The following is a 24200-nucleotide window of genomic DNA, read 5'->3' on the forward strand; positions in this document are numbered from 1 at the left end:
CCTGGGGGAAAAGTACCAACCAAAATTTTATACCCAATGAGAATGTTTTTTAAAAATGAAGGCAAAACTAAGATTTTTTGCAACCCCCCCCCAAAAATATCTGAGATAATTCACTGAAAGCAGACCAGACCTATAAGAATACTAAATGAAATTCTTCAAGATGAAGGAAAATGATCCCAAACAAAGGCAAAGAATTTCAGATTAGGCCGGGTGTGGTGGCTCACGCCTGTAATCCTAGCACTCTGGGAGGCCGAGGCGGGCATATCGCTCAAGGTGAGGAGTTCGAAACCAGCCTGAGCAAGACCTCGTCTCTACTATAAATAGAAACAAATTAATTGGCTAACTAATATATATAGAAAAAATTAGCCGGGCATGGTGGCACATGCCTGTAGTCCCAGTTACTCGGGAGGCTGGGGCAGTAGGATCGCTTGAGCCCAGGAGATTGAGGTTGCTGTGAGCTAGGCTGACACCACGGCACTCACTCTAGCCTAGGCAACAAAGTGAGACTCTGTCTCAAAAAAAACAACAAAAAAACGGAAATAAAAGAATTTCAGATTAGATCGAGAGCACCAGAAAGCTAATTATGTGATAAATATTTATTATGTAAATATTGATTGGTTAAAAACCGGTAATAGGCTGGGCACGGTGGATCACGCCTGTAAATCCTAGCACTCTTGGAGGCTGAGGCGGGCGGATCGCTCAAGGTCAGGAGTTTGAAACCAGCCTGAGCAAGAGCAAGACCCTGTCTCTACTATAAATAGAAAGAAATTAATTGGCCAACTAAAAATATATATAGAAAAAAATTAGCTGGGCATGGTGGCGCATGCCTGTAGTCCCAGATACTCGGGAGGCTGAGGCAGAAGGATCGCTCAAACCCAGGAGTTTGAGGTTGCTGTGAGCTAGGCTGACGCCATGGCACTCTAGCCCAAGCAACACAGTAAGACTCTATCTCAAAAACAAAACAAACAAAAAAACCAGTAATAATAATGTCTTATAGTACTTACAACATATGAAGAAGTGAAGTATAGCAACAATAGCACAAAAGAATGAGTAGGTAAATGGAGTTAAACTCCTGCAAAGTTCTTGCATTGTTTGAGAAGCTGTAAAAGTACTAATTTAAGGTATACTGTAATAATTTCAAGGATACATAGTATTAGTCTCTGGGAAAACATGAAAAAGAAAAATAAAAGAACACAAAACTAAAAAATGAATATAGAAAAGTAAAAAAGTTCTTGATTAATCCAGAAAAAATAAGATATAGGAGAAAAAAGGGAATAAAGAAGAAACAGAAAAACAGAAAATGCAATCATATCAGAAATCACATTAAAAATAAATGGACTAAATACTCTAAAAGATAAAGGTTCAGACTAGATTTTCAAAAAAATACAACTTTAGTGCTATTTATAAGAGATACACTTTAAATATAAAGACACAAAATTGTTGGAAGTAAAAGGATATAAACATTTATACCATGTAATTAATATCAGATACAAAATTGACTTTAAGGGAAGATAGTAAAGATAAAAGGAACATTTCATGATAAACAAGTCAATTCAACACAAAGATATAAAAATTCTAAATTTGTATGCCCCTGATAATACAGCCTAAATATAGAAAACAAAAGTTGACAGAAAACAAAAAGGAGAAACAGACAAATCCACAATCATAATGAGATTTTAACAAATGTCAATCAGTAACTTATATAACAACCAGACAAGAGAAATCAGTAAGGACTTAAAAGATCTGCAAAACATGATTAACAACCTTAATCTTTATTCAACCTAAATGACATAGTTAGAAGATCCATAAAATACACATTCTTTTTAAGGGTACATGAAATAGACTACATGCTAATGAAGTCTCAAAAATTTTCAAAAGTCAGGAATCATATGGAATATGTTCTTTGACCACAGTAGAATTAAACTAGAAATCAATAAAAGAAATTTACCTAGAAAAATCCTCAAATGTTTTCATTCGTAATATATAAAGAACTTAAAACAAATCAAGAACAAAAAAATACATAACCCAATAAAGAAATGAGTGAAAACCCTCTGTGGAAAGCAATATGGAGATACCTTAAAGAGATACAAGTAGATCTACCATTTGATCGAGCAATCCCATTACTGGGCATCTGCCCAAAAGAACAAAAGACATTCTATAAAAGTCATCTGTACTCAAATGTTTATAGCAGCACAATTCACAATCACAAAGATGTGGAAACAACCCAAGTGCCCATCAATACATGAGTGGATTAATAAAATGTGGTATATGTATACCATGGAGTACTATTCAGCTATAAAAAACAATGGTGATATAACACCTCTTGTATTTTCCTGGATAAAGCTGGAACCCATTCTACTAAGTGAAGTATCCCCAAAATGGAAAAATAAGGACCACATATATTCACCAGCAAATTGGTTTCACTGATCAACACCTAAGTTCACATATAGGAATAACATTTGTCAGGCGTCAGTCAGATGGGAGGGTAGAGGAGGGGATGGGTATATACATACATAATGAGTGCAATGAGCATCATCCGGGGGATGGACATGTTTGAAGCTCTGACTGGGGAGGGGAGGGGGGAGCAAGGCAATATACGTGTAACCTAAATATTTGTAACCCCATAATATGCTGAAATAAAAAAAAAAAAAAAGAAATGAGCAAAAGACTTTAATAGACATTTCTAAAAGGAGACATACAAATGGCCAACGAAAAGATGGACAAAATAATGAACATCATTAATCATCAGGGAAATGCATATCAAAACCACAACAAGATATCACCTCACTCCAGTTAGAATGGCTATTACCAAAAAGGCAAAAGAAAGGATGTGTTTCTAACCTTGCAGAGCCGCCCCCCCAAAAAAAAAAGAAAGAAAGAAAGGAAGTGTTGGCAAGGTTGTGGGGAAAAGGGAACAATTGGTAGGACTTTAAGTTAGTATAGCCACTATGGAAAACAGTATGGAGATTCCTCAAAAAATTAACAACTACCATATAATCAGCAATCCTACTACTGGGTATATATCCAAAGGAAATGAAATCAATATGTCAGAGAGTGCAGAGATATCTGCACTCCCATGTTTACTGCAGCACTATTTATAATAGTCAAGATATGGAATCACTCTTGTCCAACAATGGATGAATAGATAAAGAAAATGTGGTATATATACATGATGAAATACTATACAGCCATAAAAAGAATGAAACCCTGCCATTTGCAACAATATATAGGTGGACCTGGAGGACATCATGTTAAGTGAAATAAGACACAGAAAGACAAATACCAAATGATCTCACTCAAATGTAGAACTGAAAGAAAAAAAGGGGCTGACATCATAAGAGCAGAGAATAGAATAGTAGTTACCAGAGACCAGGGAGCAGAGAGAAGACAGAATGGAGAGAAGTTGCTCATGAGTACAATTAGATAGGAATCTATTAGATAGTAACAATTAGATAGGAATAATAAGTTCTGGTGTTCTACTGCACAGTATTGTGATGATGGTTAACAGTAAAGTACTGTATATTACAAATAGCTAGAAGAGGCCAGCCATTGTGGCTCATGCCTGCAATCCTAGCACTTTGGGAGGCCAAGGCAAAAGGATTGCTTGAGCCCAGGAGTTAGAGATCAGCCCAGAAAACAGTCAGAGAACAGTCAGAGATCAGTCAGAGATCAGCAACACAGTGAGAAACCGTCCCTAAAAAATAAAAATAAAAATTAGCTGGGTAAGGTGGCATGCACCTGTAATCCGAGCTACTCAGGATGCTAAGGTGGGAGGATTGCTTGAGTTCAGAAGTTCAAGGCTACAGTGAGCTATAATGGCACCACTGCACTGTAGCCTGGACAACAAAGAAAGACACTGTCACACACACACACAAAAAAATAGCTAGAAAAAAGACTCTTTTGAATGGTCTTACCACAAAGAAATGATAAATGCATGAGGCAATGGATATGCTAAATACCCAGATATGCTAAATATACATTATACACAATACATATGTATCGAAACATCAAATTGTACTACATAAATATGTACAATCATTAATCTGTCACAGGATTTAAAAAGAAAAAAATGTATAATTACAATGTATCAATTAAAAATGATACTGAAGGATGGGCACAGTGGCTCACACCTGTAATCTCAGCACTTTGGGAGGCCAAAGCAGGAGGATTGCTTGAGGCCAGGAGTTTGAGACCAGCCCAGAAAACATAGTGAAACCCTGTATCCATAAAAGAATAAAAAGAATAATATTAGCTGGATATGGTAGTGCACGCCCATAGAACCAGCTACTCAGGAGTCTAACACAAGAGAATCGCTTAAGCCCAGAATTCTGAGGCTGCAGTGACCTATGATCACGCCACTGCATTCCAGCCTGGGCAACAGAGTGACACCCTGTCTCTTAATTAATAAATAAATAAAATGATAATTAAAATAAATAAAAAATTTTAAATTAAAAAAATAAATCAGCAGGAGTTCGAAACCAGCCTGAGCTAGAGCAAGACCCCGTCTCTACTATAAACAGAAAGAAATTAATTGGCCAACTAAAAATATATATAGAAAAAATTACCCGGGCATGGTGGGGCATGCCTGTAGTCCCAGCTACTTGGCAGGTTGAGGCAGGATTACCTGAACCCAGGAGTTGGAGGTTGCTGTGAGCTAGGCTGACGACAGGGCACTCTAGCCAGGGCAATAGAGTGAGACTCTGTCTCAAAATATAAATAAATAAATAAATAAATAAATAAATAAATAAATAAATAAATAAATAAATAAATAATAAATAAAATAAAATAAATAAAATTTTTAAAGGTAAAAAGTTAGCCAGATATGGTAGCATACATCTGTAGTCCCCACTACTTGGGAGGCTGAGACAGAAGAGGAAGGATCACTTTGGCCCAGAAGTTTGAGGTTGCAATGAGCTATAATCATGCCACTGTACTCTAACCTGAGTGGCAGAGTGAGACCCTGTCTCAAAAAATAAAAAATAAATAAAATATTTTCAACTGAAGTTAATTAAATACAGCACATCAAAATTTGTGGAGCACAGCGAAAGCAGTGTTTAAAGGGAAATTGACACATTAAATACTATTTTTTTTTTTTTTGAGACAGAGTCTCACTCTGTTGCCCAGGCTAGAGTGAGTGCCGTGGTGTCAGCCTAATTCACAGCAACCTCAAACTCCTGGGCTCAAGCAATCCTGCTGCCTCAGCCTCCCAGGTAGCTGGGACTACAGGCATATGCCACCATGCCCGGTTAATTTTTTCTATATATATCAGTTGGCCAACTAATTTCTTTCTATTTATGGTAGAGACGAGGTCTCGCTGTTGCTCAGGCTGGTTTCGAACTCCTGACCTTGAGCAATCCACCCGCCTCAGCCTCCCAGAGTGCTAGGATTACAGGTGTGAGCCACCGTTCCCGACCCATTAAATACTATTATTAGAAAATCAGAAAGGTCTCAAATAAGTGATCTATGCTTCTACTTTAAGAAACTAAAAAACTAAATACAAAGTAAGCAGACAGAAATAATACACAAAAAGCAAAAATCAGTGAAATAGAAAAAAAAGAAAAATAGAGAAATTATTGAAAACAAAAGCTTGTCCTTCAACTAGACCAATAATATTGAAAAATCTCTAGCCAGAGGTTCTCTTAATGATTAAGAGAAAGAGAAGGCAGGGTACAGTGGCTCATGCTGGTAATCCTAGCACTCTGGGAGGCCAAGGCAAGAGGATTGCTTGAGCTCAGCTAGTTCAAGACCAGCCTGAGAAAGAATGAGACCTCCTCTCTAATAAAAAGGGGAAAAAAAAAAAAAGGCCAGGCATTGCAGCTCATGCCTGTAGTCCCAGCTACCCAGGAGGCTGAGGCAGAAAGACTGCCTGAGCTTAGAAATTGGAGGTTGCAACAAGCTATGATGATACCACTGCACTCTACCCAGGGCAACACAGTGAGACTCTGTCTCAACAAAAACAAACAAGGTAACAGAACATTCCTCCTCACAAGACCCGCCCCTTCATTAAGAAAAAAGAAAAAGGAAAAAAAAGAGAAGACACAAATTACCAATATCAGGAATAAAAGAGCAACCAACCTACCAAATTCACAGAAGTCAAACTAAAAATAAATAAATAGTAAAATTAAAAAAAAAAGGAATAGGCCAGGCGCGGTGGCTCACGCCTGTAATCCTAGCTCTCTGGGAGACCGAGGCGGGCGGATCGTTTGAGTTCAGGAGTTCGAAACCAACCTGAGCAAGAGTGAGACCCCGTCTCTACTATAAATAGAAACAAATTAATTGGCCAACTAATATATACAGAAAAAATTAGCCAGGCATGGTGGCACATGCCTGTAGTCCCAGCTACTCAGGAGGCTGAGGCAGAAGGATCGCTTGAGCCCAGGAGTTTGAGGTTGCTGTGAGCTAGGCTGACGCCACGGCACTTACTCTAGCCTGGGCGACAAAGTGAGACTCTGTCTCAAAAAAAGGAATAAAAGAGCAGATGTCATTACAAATCCTACAGATATTAAAAAGATAACAAAGGCCGGGCGATGGCTCACACCTGTAATCCTAGCACTCTGGGAGGCAGAGGGGGGAGGACTGCTCGAGGTCAGGAGTTCGAAACCAGCCTGAGCAAGAGTGAGACCCTGTCTCTACTATAAATAGAAAGAAATTAATTGGCCAACTAATATATATAGAAAAACTTAGCCGGGCATGGTGGCACATGCCTATAGTCCCAGCTACTCGGGAGGCTGAGGCAGTAGGATTGCTTGAGCCCAGGAGACTGAGGTTGCTGTGAGCTAGGCTGATGCCATGGCACTCACTCAAACCTGGGCAACAAAGTGAGACTCTGTCTCAAAAAAAAAAAAAAAAGATAACAAAGAAATATCACAAACAACTTAATGCCAATAAACTCAGCAACTTGGATGCAATGGACCAATACCTTGATAGACATCAACTGTCTAAGCTAATTCAAAAAGAAATCGAGGCTAGACATGGTGGCCTATAATCCTAGTACTGTAATCTTAGCACTTTGGGAGGCCAAGGCTGGCAGATCATCTTTCAGACCAACCTGAGAAACACAGCAAGACCCCACCTCTATGATAGAAAAATTAGCTAGGCATGGTGCTGTGCACCTGTAAGCCCAGAGCTACTCAAGAAGCTGAGGTAGGAGGATTGCTTCAACCCAGGAGTTTGAGGTTGCAGTGAGCTATGATGACAACGTTACATTCTAGCTCAGGTAACACTGTCTTACCAAAAAAAAAAAAAAAAAGAAATAAACAGATCATTAAATAGCTAAGTATCTGTTAAAGAAACCGAATTCAGTTAAAACGTTCCAACAATGAAAATTCCAGACCCAGATGGTTTCACTGGTACATTCTACAACATATTTAAGAAAGAAATATGGCTGGTCCGATGGTAGTGGGTTATCAGAACTTATTCACATTAGTGTCACTAAAGTTGGTATTCAACCCCCCACTGCTAAATTTGACTGGCTTTAAAAAAAAAAAAAAAAAAGAAATAGGCCGGGCATGGTGCCTCACACCTTTAGTCCTAGCACTCTAGGAGGCCAAGGCAGGTGGGGTGGATTGTTTGAGCTCAGGAGTTCGAGACCAGCCTGAGCAAAAGTGAGACCCCATCTCTACCAAAAATAGAAAGAAATTAATTGGACAGCTAAAAATAAACAGAAAAAATTAGCCGGGCATGGTGGTGCATGCCTGTAGTCCCAGCTACTCAGGAGGTTGAGGCAGAAGGATTGCTTGAGCCAGGAGTTTGAGGTTGCTGTGAGCTAGGCTGACGCCATGGCACTCTAGCCTGGGCACCAAAGTGAGACTCTGTCTCAGAAAAAAAAAAGAAAGAAAGAAATAACACCAATTCACACAAACTCCTCCCAGAAAAAAAGGAAGAACAGGAAACACTTCCCAACTCATTGTATGAGGACAGCATTACCCTGACACCAAACCAGACGAAGACATTACAGGGAAGGAAAACTACAGAACATAGACACAAAAATCCATAACAAAATATTAGCAAATCAAATCTAGCAATATATAAAAGGGTAATATATATCATGATTGAAGGGGTGGCTTATCTCAGAAATGCAAAATTGGCTCCATATTGGGAAATCAATAAATATAATTCACCATATCAACTGTCTAAAAGCAAAAACAAGGCCGGGCGCGGTGGCTCACGCCTGTAATCCTAGCACTCTGGGAGGCCGAGGCGGGCGGATTGCTTGAGGTCAGAAGTTCGAAACCTTGCTAGAAATCTAAACATCAAAAAAAAAAAAGAAAAGAAAAAAAAAAAAAAGAAGTTCGAAACCAGCCTGAGCAAGAGCGAAACCCCGTCTCTACTATAAATATAGAAAGAAATTAATTAGCCAACTAATATATATATAGGAAAAAAAATTAGCCGGGCATGGTGGCGTATGCCTGTAGTCCCAGCTACTCGGAAGGCTGAGGCAGAAGGATTGCTTGAGCCCAGGAGTTTGAGGTTGCTGTGAGCTAGGCTGATGCTACGGCACTCACTCTAGCCTGTGCAACAAAGCGAGACTCTGTCTCAAAAAAAAAAAAAAAAAAAAAGCAAAAACAAAACATAATCTAATAGATGCAGAAAAAACTTTGCACAAAATCCAATGCAATTCATGATAAAAACTCTCAGCAACTAAGGACAGTAGAGATTTCCTCAATTTGATAAATGACACCTATAAAAAATCTGTCGCTCAATGGTAAAAGACCAAATGCATTCCTCCTAAGATCAGGAAAAAATACCATTCTACTATAAGTCCCCTAGCCAATGCAATGAGAGAAAGAAAAGAGGGAGGGAGGAAGAAAAGAAGGAAGAAAAGCAGAAAGGAGGGAGGGAGGGAAGAAAGACATAGAGATTGGAAAAGAAGAAAAAAACTATTTGCAGATGACTTAATTATCTATATAGGAAATCCTCAAAGAATCTATAGAGCTAATAAGTGATTTTTTTTTTTTTTTTGGAGACAGTCTCACTTTGTTGCCCAGGCTAGAGTGAGAGCTGTGGCGTCAGCCTAGCTCACAGCAACCTCAAACTCCTGGGCTCAAGCAATACTACTGCCTCAGCCTCTCGAGTAGCTGGGACCACAGGCATGTGCCACCATGCCTGGATAATTTTTTTATATGTATATTTTTTAACTGTCCAGCTAATTTCTTTCTATTTATAATACAGACGGGGTCTCACTCTAGCTCAGGCTGGTCTGGAACTCCTGAGCTCAAACAATCCACCTGCCTCAGCCCCCCAGAGTGTTAGGATTACAGGCGTGAGCCACCGTGCCCCGCCATAATAAGTGAATTTAGCAAGATTACAGAATACAAAATCAATATACCAAGAAAAATAAAAACTTATATCTATCAAAGATTTACATGTGAACGTTTATAGCAGCTTTAGTCTTGATAGGCAAAATCTGGAAACAACCCAACTGGTAAATGAATAAACAAATTGTGGTACATCTATGTGATGGAATACTATTCAGGAAGGAAAAGATACGAAAACATGGAAATCTCAAAAGCATTATGCTAAGTGAAAGAAACCAGATGTGAAAAGCTCCATATTATATGGCACCCTAGACAGTATATAACACTGTGAAAAATGCAAAACTATAGGAATAGAAATGAGACCAGTGGTGGCCGATGGTTGAGAATGGGGGACTACAAAAGGGAATGAAGGAAATTTTGGAGTGACAGATATGTGCCATATTGGTTGTGGTGGTAGTTTAACACAACTATATACATTTTTTAAAGCTCATTAGATAAATTTTATTGCATATAAATTATATCTTAATAAACCTGACATTAAAAAAAATCAGGCAGGGCATGGTGGATCACGCCTGTAATCCTAGCACTCTGGGAGGCCAAGGTGGGAGGATCCCTTGAGGTCAGGAGTTCGAAACCAGCCTGAGCAAGAGCGAGACCCTGTCTCTACTAAAAATAGAAAGAAATTAATTAGCTAACTAAAAATATATAGAAAAAATTAGCTGGGCATGGTGCCGCATGCCTGTAGTCCCAGCTACTAGGGAGGCTGAGGCAGAAGGATTGCTTGAGCTCAGGAGTTTGAGGTTGCTGTGAGCTAGGCTGATGCCACAGCACCCTAGCACGGACAACAGAATGAGACTCTGTCTCAAAAAAAAAAAAAGAAAAGAAAAGAAAAAAAGGAGTTCAAGATCAGCCTGAGCAAGAGCGAGACTCCATCATCTCTACTAAAAAAATAGAAAGAAATTAATTGGCCAACTAAAAACATATAGAAAAAATTAGCTGGGCATGGTGGCGCATGCCTGTAGCCCCAGCTACCCGGGAGGCTGAGGCAGGAGGATCACTTGAGGTTGCTGTGAGCTAGGCTGATGCCATGGCACTAGCCCTAGCAACAGAGTAAGATTCTGTCTCAAAAAAAAAAAAAAAAAATCAATGTAATGTACCACATTAACAGAATAAAAGAGAAAAACCATATGATCATCTTAATAGAGATAGGAAAAAGTATTTTATGAAATTCAGTACATGATAAAACTCAAAAACCAGGGAAAGAAAATAATTTACTTAATCTGATAAAATATTTCTATGAAAAATCTACAACTATCATTGTACATTATGGAGGAATACTGAATACTTTCACCCTTTGATCATAGATATCTTCTACAGACACTTCTAACCTATATAGTAACAGAGATGTAGTAATAAAAAGAAATCAGAGGTGTTCATTTTAAAACCATTTGCTAAATTGAATAAAGGAGTTTTTTGTTTGTTTGTTTTTAAGAGACAGGGTCTCACTCTGCTGCCCAGGCTGGAATACAGTGGAACTCCTGGACTCAAGCAATTCTCCTGCCTCAGCCTTCCAAGTAGCTGGGACTATAGGCATGTGCCACCATGCCCAGCTGAATAAAGGAATCTTTATTCACCTGTCTGTAAGCATTGTATTTCACAATAAAAAATAACATACTTCAAAAAACTTTTAAGGGTCCGTACACTGGTGGCTCACACCTGTAATCCTAGCACTCTGGGAGGCTGGGACAAGAGGATCGCTTAAGCCCAGGAGTTTCAGGTTGCAGTGAGCTACACAATAAGGTCACTGTACTCTACCCAGAGTGACAAAGTGAGACTTTGTCTCAAAAAAACAAAAGAAAACAAAATTAAAAAAAACTTTTAAGGATGCCTAACCCTATGAGCTAGAAATTCTACCCAACAAAAAGTAAGTACAAATGTTCACCAAAAAAATCTATGGTAGAATGTTCATAGCATCACCATTCAGAGTATGTCTACAATTCTAAACTATCCAAATGCCCATCAAGAGTTGAATGGGCTAGACACGTGATGGCTCACGCTTATAATCCTAGCACTTTAGGAGGCTGAGGCAGGAGGATCACTTGAGGCCAGGAGTTTGAGAACAGCCTGGACAACGTAGCGAGACCCTGTCTCTACAAAAATTTTTAAAAATCAACCAGGTGTGGTGGCACAAGCATGTAGATCTAGCTACTTGAGAGGCTGAGGTAGGAGAATCCCTTGAGCCCACAAGTTCAAGGTTACAGTGAGCTATGATGGAGCCATTGCACTCCAGACTGGGCAACAGAGCAAGACTCTGCCTCTGAAAAAAAAAAAAAGTTGAATAGATAAAAAAAAACGTAAATGTAAAATATTCACACAACAGAATAATACACAGCAATAAATCTGAACAATCTAGAAATACATGTAACAATAAAGATGAACTTCATAAACATAATATTGAATAGAAAAAAGGCAGTCATAATAAGTACATACATATGATTCCATTAATATTAGAAGATAAAGCAAGTGAATCAATATATGCTGTTAGGCATCAGGATAGTGGTTAACCATGGGTAGGGGATAATACTATATTAATAACTGAAAGGCAGCCAAGATGGACTTCTAAGTACTAATGATATTCTGTTTCTTGATTTGGTTCCTGGTTACATTGGTATACTCAATTTGTGAAAATTAAATGAACTCAGGATATCTTAAGGTATGTACAGTTCTCTGCATATTATACTTCAATAAAGAGGGATTTTTAATTTTAAAAAAGAAAAGAAAGCCTACCCATTGGAATAAAGAGTCCACCGTCCTCTATCTCTTCCTCAGGTTGGTGAGCCAGAGTCCTGAGTGGCTTTTCTTGAGGAGAGGCACAAATATCTGGCTGGGATGACTTCCTAGGCTGGGTTCCTGGCTTTGAAGATTGGCTGCCTGATGACAGTGAAGGTATCTCTCCTCCAGTATGCATTTGAGGTTTCCCTGGAAGAATCACAAATATTGCTTCATACTTTGCCCATTCTCAATCACACTCAGTTATAGAAATCAGTATCTTGTTAGTTTTCTTAGTAAGACAACTTCATGAATGAAGCATATTCTATACAGGCATTCCCCTCTCTTAAAGATTGTATACTAAGAAATATACTGAAATCAAAACTCAGATCCAGGCCAGGCGCGGTGGCCCACACCTGTAATCCTAGCACTCTAGGAGGCTGAGGCAGGAGGATTGCTTGAGCTCCGGAGTTCGAGACCAGCCTGAGCAAGAGCGAGACCCTGTCTCTATTATAAATAGAAAGAAATTAGCCAAACAACTAAAAAAAAAAAAATAGAAAAAATTAGCCAGGCACGGTGGCACATGCCTGCAGTCCTAGCTACCCGGAAGGCTGAGGTAGGAGGATCACTTGAGCCCAGGAGTTTGAGGTTGCTGTGAGCTAGGCTGATGCCATGGCACACTAGCCCAGGCAAGAGAATGAGACTCTGTCTCAAAAAAAAAGAAAATTTCAGATCCAATTTACTCATATATAAAGTAGGAAGTTGAATTAGATAATTGCTAAGGTACTACTAGTTATCTATTTATTTACTTATTTATTTATTTATTTAGAGACAGCCTCACTCTCTTGGCTGGGCTGGAGTGCTGTGGCGTCAACTCCTGGGCTCAAGTGATCTTCCTGTCTCAGCCTCCCAAGTAGCTGGGACTACAGACATGCACCGCTACACACGGCTAATTTTTTCTATTTTTAGTTGCCCAGCTAACTTCTTTCTATTTTTAGTAGAGATGGGGTCTTGCTTGTGCTAAGGCTGGTCTCAAAGTCCTGACCTCAAGCATTCCTCCTACCTTGGCCTCCCAGAGTGCTAAGATTATAGGTGTGAGCCACCATGTCTGGCCTAAGGTTCTACTGTTTCTAATATGCTTTGAGCTTTGCATTTTTTCTATGGAAAGATCAGATTCATAATTGTAGGAGGGGTTCCTGATGATAAATGGACATTTTATATAGATTACCATTAATACCATATTTAATCAACTATAAATAATATACACTGGCTGGACACAATGGCTTATGCCTGTAATCCTAGCATTTTAGAAGACTGAGGCAGGAGGATCACTTGAGGCCAGGAGTTCAACAGCAACTGGGCAAGACCCTATCTCTACAGAAAAAAATTTAAAAATTAGCTGGGCATGGTAGCTCACGCCTGAAGTCCTAGCTACTTGGGAGGCTGAAGGCAGAGGACTGCTTGATCCCAGGAGCTCAAGGCTGCAGTGAGCTATGATTGTGTCATTGTACTCCAGCCTGGGTGACAGAGTGAAACACTGCCTCTAAATAAATAAATAAAATAAAACATAAATCAATCCTTAATACTCTCAACCTTACTTTCTTTACTTTTGGAGCCCATGATTATTTCACAGTGTCAAAAAGCCTAAAGACCTTGACTTTAACAGGGATTCTACAGCAAGGAGCTGAATCCTAAATCCATCAAATCAAAAGTACCTCTCCAGCACAAGACACATCCTCCAAACAGAAAATTAATAAAGAAATAATGGACTTAAACAAAACTCTAGAACAATTGGGTCTGACTGACATTTACAGAACATTCTACCCAAAATCCACCGAATATACGTTCTTCTCATCACACGGGACATTCTCTAAGATTGACCATATCCTAGGACACAAAGTAAACCTCAAGAAATTTAAAAACAAAAAGATAAAAAAAAAAAAAAAAGAAAGGAAATTTTAAAATGTAGAAATCATACCATGTATCTTCTCAGATCACAGTGGAATAAAAGTAGAAATCAACCGTAACAGAAACTCACATTTCTACACAAAAACGTGGAAATTAAACAACCTCCTACATTACTTCATAAATGAAGAAATCAAGACAGAAATAAAAAAATTCTATGAAGAAAATGATAATAGAGAGACAAGTTATCAAATCCTCAGGGACACAGCTAAAGCAGTTCTGAGAGGAAAGTTTATCTCCATAAATGCCTATAACCAAAAGTCAAAAAGATCACAAATAGACAATCTAATGAAACGACTCAAAGAGCTGGAAAAAGAAGAACAGACCAGCCCCAAACCCAGCAGCAGAAGTGAAATCAACAAGATCAAATCAGAACTAAACGAAATTGAAAACAGGGAAGCTATTCAGGAGATTAATAAAACAAAAAGTTGGTTCTTTGAAAAAATAAACAAAATTGACACGCCACTGGCTAAGCTAACAAAAAGCAGAAAAGAGAAGTCTCTAATAAGCTCCATCGGGAACAAAAAAGGAGATATCACAACTGATCCCAAAGAGATACAAGATATAATTTATGAGTACTACAAAAATCTTTATTCACACAAATTGGAAAATGTAGAGGAAATGGACAAATTTCTAGAAACACACAGCCTCCCTAGGCTCAATCAGGAAGAAATAGATTCCCTGAACAGACCAATCTCAACAGCTGAAATAGAAACAGCAATTAAAAATCTCCCTAAAAAGAAAAGTCCCGGTCCAGATGGCTTCACACCCGAATTTTACCACACTTACAAAGAAGAACTAGTACCTATCTTACAGAAACTATTCCACAACATCGAGAAGAACGGAAACCTCCCCGACACCTGTTATGAAGCGAATATTACTCTGATACCAAAACCAGGAAAGGATGCAACAAAAAAAAAGAAAACTACAGACCAATATCCCTAATGAACATAGATGCAAAAATTTTCAACAAAATCTTAGCTAACCGAATCCAGACGCTTATCAAAAAAATAATCCATCACGACCAAGTAGGCTTCATCCCAGGGATGCAGGGATGGTTCAACATACGTAAATCTATAAATGCAATTCACCACATAAACAGAAGCAAAAACAAAGACCACATGATTCTTTCAACAGATGCAGAAAAAGCTTTTGACAAAATTCAACACCCTTTCATGATACGAACACTTAAGAAAATAGGCATAGAAGGGACATACCTAAAAATGATACAAGCCATATATGACAGACCCATAGCCAACATCATACTGAATGGGGAAAAACTGAAAGCATTCCCACTTAGAACTGGAACCAGACAAGGCTGCCCACTATCTCCACTTCTCTTCAACATAGTGCTGGAAGTCCTGGCTACAGCAATCAGACAGGAAAGTGGAATTAAAGGTATCCAAATAGGGGCAGAAGAGATCAAACTTTCACTGTTTGCTGATGATATGATATTATATCTAGAAAACCCCAAAGATTCAACCAAGAAACTCCTGGAACTGATAAATGAATTTAGTAAAGTCTCAGGATACAAAATCAATACACAGAAATCAGAGGCATTCGTATACGACAACAACAATCAAATTGAGAACCAAATTAAAGACTCAATACCCTTCAAAATAGCAACAAAGAAATTAAAGTACCTAGGAATATACTTAACCAAGGAGGTAAAAGACCTCTACAGGGAGAACTATGAAACACTGAGGAAGGAAATACCAGAGGATGTAAACAGATGGAAATCCATTCCATGCTCGTGGATTGGCAGACTCAACATCATTAAAATGTCTATACTACCCAAACTGATCTACAGAATCAATGCAATATCTATTAAAATCCCATCAGCATTCTTCACAGATATAGAAAAAATAATTTTACGCTTTGTATGGAACCAAAGAAGACCCCGAATATCAAGAGCAATTCTAGGCAACAAAAACAAAATGGGAGGTATTAATATGCCAAATATCAAACTATACTACAAAGCTGTAGTAATTAAAACAATCTGGTATTGGCACAAAAATAGGAATATTGACCAGTGGAACAGATCTGAGAATCCTGATATAAAACCATTCTCATATAGCCATCTAATCTTTGACAAAGCAGACAAAAACATACGCTGGGGAAAAGAATCCCTTTTCAATAAATGGTGCTGGGAAAACTGGATGGCCACTTGTAGAAGGCTAAAGCAGGACCCACACCTTTCACCTCTCACAAAAATCAACTCACGCTGGATAACACACTTAAACCTAAGGTATGAAACTATTAGAATTCTAAAGGAAAATGTTGGAAACACTCTCCTAGACATCGTCCAAGGCAAAGAGTTTATGAAGAAGTCCCCAAAGGCAATCAAAGCAGCAACAAAAATAAATAAATGGGACATGATGAAACTAAAAAGCTTCTGCATAGCCAAAGAAACAGTCATGAAAGTAAACAGACAACCTACAGAATGGGAGAAAATTTTTGCATCCTACATATCCGATAAAGGGCTGATAACTAGAATATACTTAGAACTCACAAAAATCAGCAAGAAAAAATCAAATAACCCTATTAAAAAGTGGGCAAAAGGCAGTTGTGTCTGGGAAGGAGAGAAAATGGCGGCGGAGCCGAGCAAGACCGAAATCCAGACTCTTTTTAAGAAGCTTCGGGCAATTCCAACCAACAAGGTACATGAGCATGGGGCGCGCGGACCCTGGCGCCGGCCGAGATTGAATCTCTAGCTCCCCCGGGCCTGAGGGAGGGAGAAGGGCGGAGGTGGGTCGTTTCCCCGGGGTGTCAGCGCCCGGCCTCAGACTTTTGGGGGGAGGGGGGGAAATGGGCATTTATTGAAACCTTAAAATCTGTACCCCCATAATATGCCAAAATAAAAAAAAAAAAAAAAGTGGGCAAAAGGCTGGGCGAGGTGGCTCACGCCTGTAATCCTAGCACTCTGGGAGGCCGAGGCGGGCGGATTGCTCAAGGTCAGGAGTTCGAAACCAGCCTGAGCAAGAGCGAGACCCCGTCTCTACTATAAATAGAAAGAAATTAATTGGCCAAATAATATATATACAAAAAATTAGCCGGGCATGGTGGCAAATGCCTGTAGTCCCAGCTACTTGAGGCAGGAGGATTGCTTGAGCCAGGTGTTTGAGGTTGCTGTGAGCGAGGCTGACGCCACAGCACTTACTCTAGCCTGGGCAACAAAGCAAGACTCTGTCTCAAAAAAAAAAAAAAAAGTGGGCAAAGGACTTAAACAGAAACTTTTCTAAAGAAGACAGAAGAATGGCCAACAAACATATGAAAAAATGCTCATCATCTCTAATCATCAGGGAAATGCAAATCAAAACTACAATGATTCCTGTTCTGTATGTTTATGAAAAAAAAAAAAAAAAACCTACAATGAGATATCACTTAACTCCAGTGAGAATGGCCTTTATCAAAAAGTCTCCAAATAACAAATGCTGGCGTGGATGCGGAGAGAGAGGAACACTCCTACACTGCTGGTGGGACTGCAAACTAGTTCAACCTCTGTGGAAAGCAATATGGAGATACCTTAAAGCGATACAAGTGAATCTACCATTTGATTCAGCAATCCCATTGCTGGGCATCTACCCAAAAGATCCAATGACACTCTACAAAAAAGACACCTGCACTCGAATGTTTATAGCAGCACAATTCATAATTGCAAGGCTGGAAACAGACCAAGTGCCCATCAATCCAAGAATGGATTAATAAAATGTGGTATATGTATACCATGGAGTACTATTCAGCTCTAAGAAACAACGGTGATATAGCACATCTTATATTTTCCTGGTTAGAGCTGGAACCCATACTACTAAGTGAAGTATCCCAAGAATGGAAAAACAAGCACCACATATACTCACCAGCAAACTGGTATTAACTGAGCACCACCTAAGTGGACACATAGGTACTACAGTAATAGGGTATTGGGCAGGGGGGAGGGGGGAGGGTATATACATATATAATGAGTGAGATGTGTACCATCTGGAGGATGGTCATGCTGGAAACTCAGACTTGTGGAGGGAGGGGGGAAAGGGCATTTATTGAAACCTTAAAATCTGTACCCCCATAATATGCCGGAAAAAAAAAAAAAATACCTCTCAACCAAATTTCTTATAAGAGAGAACTTCAATCCATACCACAGCATAGCTTTCTCATTTAATTGGAAACCTTTAATAATTTTTAGAATTAAGGTTATCTCCCTTTCACTGACACACATGACTTTTAAACAAATATGCTGGAAACTTTAAGCAAATATCGCCCTTCAAAATACAGGCACTCACTTTGGTAGACAGAGCTTCTTTCATTGATACTTTTACTACCTAAAATGTATTTGGCCCCAGCGCAGTGGCTAATGCCTGTAATCCCAGCACTTTGGGAAGCCAGGAGTTCGAGGCCAGCCTGGGCAACATAGTAATACCCCATCTCTAAAAAAAATTAAAAATGAAAAACTAGCCAGGCATGGTGGTGCACACCTAGCTACTTGGGAGGGGGTGAAGGAAGACTGCATGAGCCCAGGAGTTTAAGGTTACACTGTGAGTTACGATAAGGCTACTGGACTCCAAACCGGGCAACACAGAGCAAATCCTTGTCTCTTAAAAAACATTTAAAAAGTATTTGGAACTACTCTTTAAAACTATCCCTATAGTTTAGTAGCTGCATCACAAAATTATTTTTCATACACTATATAGAGAAAATACTTCTTTATTTCTGCAACCTTTTTTTCCCTCTGACTCCATAACATTGCTTTTTAATTTATTAATAATTCCCCTTCTTAGAACTCCTTATAATCCCACTTCCTTTCCTTTATAGATATGCTAGATGCTGAACCTCAGAAAGAGAAGCCCTACAGCATAAGAGAGATCTATAACCTGTTTATTCCAACCTAAGAATTGTAAATTGAAGACGTGAAAATAACTAGCTGAGGACTATACAAATCAACTAATTATGAGCTGAAGTCTGCCTAAGCCAATCACTTTTAGGAAGCAGGGAAAGAAAATAAGCCTAAATAGAAATTAGGGTATATAATTTAACTTGCTGTCAGTATTGTTTTCTCTAGTTGTAGTCAAATCTTTTTAAGATTCCCACAAAAGAACCTTTCTGCAAGGGATTGAAGTATAAATGTACCTGATGAGAACCATTTTAACTTAAAAAAAAAAAAAAAAACTTTTGATGTTTCCAGTTTAATCTATGGTTTTCCTCGAACTTAATAAATTTATATTTTCTAAACTTTAAATAAATGATTGTCTTCTTGCCTATATAAATTCAACTACTCTTGGCCGGGCGCGGTGGCTCACGCCTGTATCCTAGCTCTCTGGGAGGCCGAGGCGGGCGGATTGCTCAAGGTCAGGAGTTCAAAACCAGCCTGAGCAAGAGCGAGACCCCGTCTCTACTATAAATAGAAAGAAATTAATTGGCCAACTGATATGTATATAAAAAATTAGCCGGGCATGGTGGCGCATGCCTGTAGTCCCAGCTACTCGGGAGGCTGAGGCAGAAGGATCGCTCGAGCCCAGGAGTGTGAGGTTGCTGTGAGCTAGGCTGACGCCACGGCACTCACTCTAGCCTGGGCAACAAAGCGAGACTCTGTCTCAAAAAAAAAAAAAAAAATTCAACTACTCTTGTCATTTTAAAGGTATAAGTTTTTTGGGGCAGTGGTTGTCACCTGCCAATCATTTCTAATTCAAAGTGGACTATACTGGTTTCTGAGCCAAAGTTTATTTCTTGCAATACCCAGAGCAATTCAAGAGTCTAGGGGGCTATAGAACATTACCCTTTGGCGATGGTTGGAAATGTTGACAGCTAATAATATTGACTTTATACCTAATTCAAACAGAGCCAATGATCTGGACCTTAAATTCCTGGGTAATTAAAAAAAAAACAACCTCAAGATATTTTTAGGTAGACACCAATAATAAAGCAATAGGTACAAATGTGGTCTGAAACTGTAAAAACATTTTTTATTTTTTTTGAGACAGTCTCAATCTGTTGCCCAGGCTAGAGTGCTGTGGTGTCAGCTTAGCTCAAAGCAACCTCAAACTCTTGGGCTCAAGCTATCCTCCTGCCTCAGCCTCCCTAGTAGCTGGGACTACAGGCATATGCCACCATGCCCAGCTAATTTTGTCTATATATTTTTAGTTGGCCAATTAATTTCTTTCTATTTTTAGTAGAGATGAGGTCTTGCTCTTGCTCAGGCTGGTTTCGAACTCTTGACCTTGAGCAATCCTCCCACCTCGGTCTCCCAGAGTGCTAGGATTACAGGTGTGAGCCACCACGCCCAGCCTATAAAACCATTTTTAAGCTAAGTTTTGACCAAAGTTAGGTTTTTCAGTGCTCCCCTTTGACTATATTTAAACTCTTACCATTTGTTGCTCTAGAAAAATACTTTAATGGGGCATTATAGTCCACTGAAATAAGATTTTTGCCAAGGATCTAGAAAGTTAAGGGTACATTAATTCTAAAGTTGCTCAATCTCCATAAACATGAGGCACTCAAAATGTTTAGGTTATTAGTCTAGATTTTTTAAAAAGCTAATTTAGGCGCGGTGGCTCACGCCTGTAATCCTAGCACTCTGGGAGGCCAAGGCGGGCGGATTGCTCGAGGTTGGGAGTTCAAAACCATCCTGAGCGAGACCCCGTCTCTACTAAAAATAGAAAGAAATTAATTGGCCAACTAATATATATAGAAAAAATTAGCCGGGCACGTAGTCCCAGCTACTTGGGAGGCTTAGGCAGAAGGATCACTTGAGCCCAGGAGTTTGAGGTTGCTGTGAGCTAGGCTGACGCCAGGGCACTCTCAAAACAAACAAACAAAAAACCTAGTTTAGGCCAGGCAGCAGTGGATCATGCCTGTAATCCTAGCACTCTGGGAGGCTAAGGTAGGAGGATAGCTTGAGGTCAGGAGTTTTTAGACCAGTCTGAGCACAAGTGAGACCTCTGTCTCTACTAAAAATAGAAAAAATTAGCTGGGCATGGTGGTGTATGCCTGTAGTCCCAGATACTTGGGAGGATCCCATGAGCCCAGGAGTTGAAAGTTGCTGTGAGCTAAGCTAATAGCCACCACACTCTAGCCCTGGACAAAACAAGGCTCTGTCTCAAAAAAAAAAAAAAAAAAAAAAAAGAAAGAAAGAAACCTAAAAAAATAAAAAAAGAAATTAGGATATATAAATTTTAAAAGAACAAGTAAAATTCTACTAAACATCATTAAAGAGGAAAGTTTAAACACTAACACCTGCAGTCTAGAAATAATTTAACAAAGTACCAATTGTAACAAAATGTCAATACTTCAAAATAATCCAGATGTCTTTTCTATATGTTTTTTCAATTTTTCTACAATGAATATGATGCTGCTACTTTCATAATCAGAAAACTAAAATGTTACTTCAAAGAGAGTAAAACAACAAAAAGAATATGCACTAAATAGTAAAATTACGGGTGATTATTTTCTTCTTTAAAACTTTCAACATTTTCCAAAGTACACATACATTAATTTTCTTTTTTTTTTTTCTTTTTTTTATTAGACACTTCTTAGAAGTCAACACATACATTAATTTTCAATCTTTCTTCTTACTACCTCTATGTTTTGCATATGTGTGATATTTCTAATGACCAAAACAAAAAACAAACAAGTTACTTGAAAAAAAATTCTGCATAGACATTCATAATGTACTTTTTATTGGTATTACTTATATATCCAGCTAAGTAAAGTGCAATGTGGTAGAATCAACTTTTAATTATCCAGCTTAATGAAGGGGAGTGATATTACAGATAATCCTAAATAATAAATGTTAATTCATCTACATTTGTATATCTGTAAACTGACCATAAAAAAAACTCTAGATTCCATTCCTCAATAGCTGAGTGACTATAGTTAACTAAAAACCAATAGTTACTCATCCATTCCTTCTCTAGCATTTATTTTAATGTTCTATTTTCCTCCAGTTCCTCCTGTCTTCATATCGCAAATATGATTTATCTTGCCTTCTCTAGCTTTTTCCCATTTTCCCACTGTAAAAAATATCACTGGAGGCCAGGTGTGGTGGCTCACGCCTGTAATCCTAGCACTCTGGGAGGCCGAGGCGGGTGGACTGCTGGAGGTCAGGAGTTCAAAAGCAGCCTGAGCGAGACCCCGTCTCTACTAAAAATAGAAAGATATTAATTGACCATCTAAAAATATACATACAAAAAATTAGCCGGCCGGGCGCGGTGGCTCACGCCTGTAATCCTAGCACTTTGGGAGGCCGAGGCGGGCGGATCGCTCAAGGTCAGGAGTTCGAAACCAGCCTGAGCGAGACCCCATCTCTACCAAAAATAGAAAGAAATTAATTGACCAACTAAAAATATATATACAAAAAATTAGCCGGGCATGGTGGCGCATGCCTGTAGTCTCAGCTACTCGGGAGGCTGAGGCAGTAGGATCCCTGAGCCCAGGAGATTGAGGTTGCTGTGAGCCAGGCTGACGCCACGGCACTCACTATAGCCTGGGCAACAAAGTGAGACTCTGTCTCAAAAAATAAAAAAAAAATAAAATAAAATAAAAAAATTAGCCGGGCATGGTGGCACATGCCTGTAGTCCCAGCTACTCAGGAGGCTGAGGCAGAAGGACCGCTTGAGCCCAGGAGATGGAGGTTGCCGTGAGCTAGGTTGATGCCACGGCACTCATTCTAGCCTGGGCAACAAAGTGAGACTCTGTCTAAAAAAAAAAAATGTTCATTGGTGCTTCCATTCCTCCCACTTCAATCCCATCATAGGATATCCTTTTCCCCAAAAACTCTCCTAAATCTACTCTCAAGATAATCAACCTTCAAATGTAACCTTCTCTCAGGCATTATCTTTCTCTCTCCTTTGCCTCTAAATTTGAAAGTACCTTGTTCTTAAAACTCTCCTCCTCCTTTGACTTCTACTATTATTTCTCCAGTTGTTCCTGCAACTGTAACTTCCTTCCTCAATTCAAGATTATCTTCAATCTGCTGCTCTTCTCCCTCCATGTTTGTTTCCATGGAGAAGAATCATGACTAACACTTTGAACATTTCTAGTCCTTACCTCTTACAAAATTCAATCTCAGATTTCTATTTTTGCCTGATGGCCCCATTGTCACCCTACACTCTACATACCCAAATTGGAACTCCGTTTCAAACCTGAAATACCTTCTCCATGAAGGCATGCTTTCACCATCCCCCACTCCAGATGTCTTAAGTGTCAGTCTCTAAGCAATGTTCATTCTTTGTTTGTAATGTCTCTATGTATACCTGTTCTCCATTCTTACAGCCAGCATCCTATTCTAATCCTTGATAAGGCCTTAAGGGGAAAACTACAAGGCTGCCTATAATCTGGATCTACTCTTTCCATCTGAATGAAGTCTTAGTACTCTCCCACACTAACACAGCACTTCTACATGTTCACAGAATATGCTATTCTGCTTCCACTCCTTCCCCCACAATCTATTGAATTCTATGAATCCTTTAAGCTCCAGTACCCCAAATCCTACTTATATGTACCACATACTCTAGCACTTAATCACACTGTCTCACACTGCTCCAAACAGATTATGTGTTTATACTGTCTTCCCCATTAGACTATAAGCATCCTGAAGTTAGAACTATGCCTTCTGCTTCTTTTAAATGTCACATGAATAAAGGAATCATGTTTCAAACTAAATATCAGAACAAAGGATTTCTACACTACTTTCAGACATGATAAGGAAATTTGAAAAATAACGTTAGACAACAAAATATGTTTTACAGGTCATTGCAATGATTTATTAAAACTACTGAACAGAATTTTTAAAATTTTATAGGTTATCACAATTTAAGTGGAATACTTTTTGTAAAGTCTTATCATACAAGGAAGTGGTACGCTACTACTGTTGATACTGCTGCTGAAAAATTCTTTTTGATAATGAAGAAAAATCTGCCTCCCTATAGCTTAAAACCACTCTTCTTACTTTCACCACCGGAAAATCTGCTTCCTCTTCTACATCACGGTCTTCAAATATTTGATGATTGACAGCTTTCTTACCACTCTGAAAGCTTCTCAAGTTAACCATTCCTACCATATCCAGACTCTTCAGAATACTAGTTATCCTCCTCTTAATATGCACCAGTTTGGCAATGTCCTCATAAAATGTGGCATTAAGAAATGAACACAATATTCCAGAGGGGGTATGACCAGCACAGTATACCATTAAGATTACTACTAACTCCCTTGTCTTGAGCA

General features: G+C 39.0%; 1 protein-coding gene across 12 annotated transcripts in view; it reads right to left on the bottom strand.

The window, feature by feature from the left end:
• GON4L (gon-4 like) overlaps positions 1–24200 on the bottom strand; it is a 94377-nt gene that overhangs the window by 64490 nt on the left and 5687 nt on the right. For all 12 annotated transcript variants that reach the window (XM_076000217.1, XM_076000219.1, XM_076000221.1 and 9 more), the window contains exon 3: positions 12045–12236. In XM_076000217.1, coding sequence (XP_075856332.1) covers positions 12045–12236 — 192 coding nt within the window. The remainder of the gene's footprint in view (positions 1–12044; positions 12237–24200) is intronic.

The sequence above is a fragment of the Microcebus murinus genome, chromosome 2 (assembly GCF_040939455.1).
Source record: "Microcebus murinus isolate Inina chromosome 2, M.murinus_Inina_mat1.0, whole genome shotgun sequence".
Taxonomy (NCBI): Eukaryota; Metazoa; Chordata; class Mammalia; order Primates; family Cheirogaleidae; genus Microcebus; species Microcebus murinus.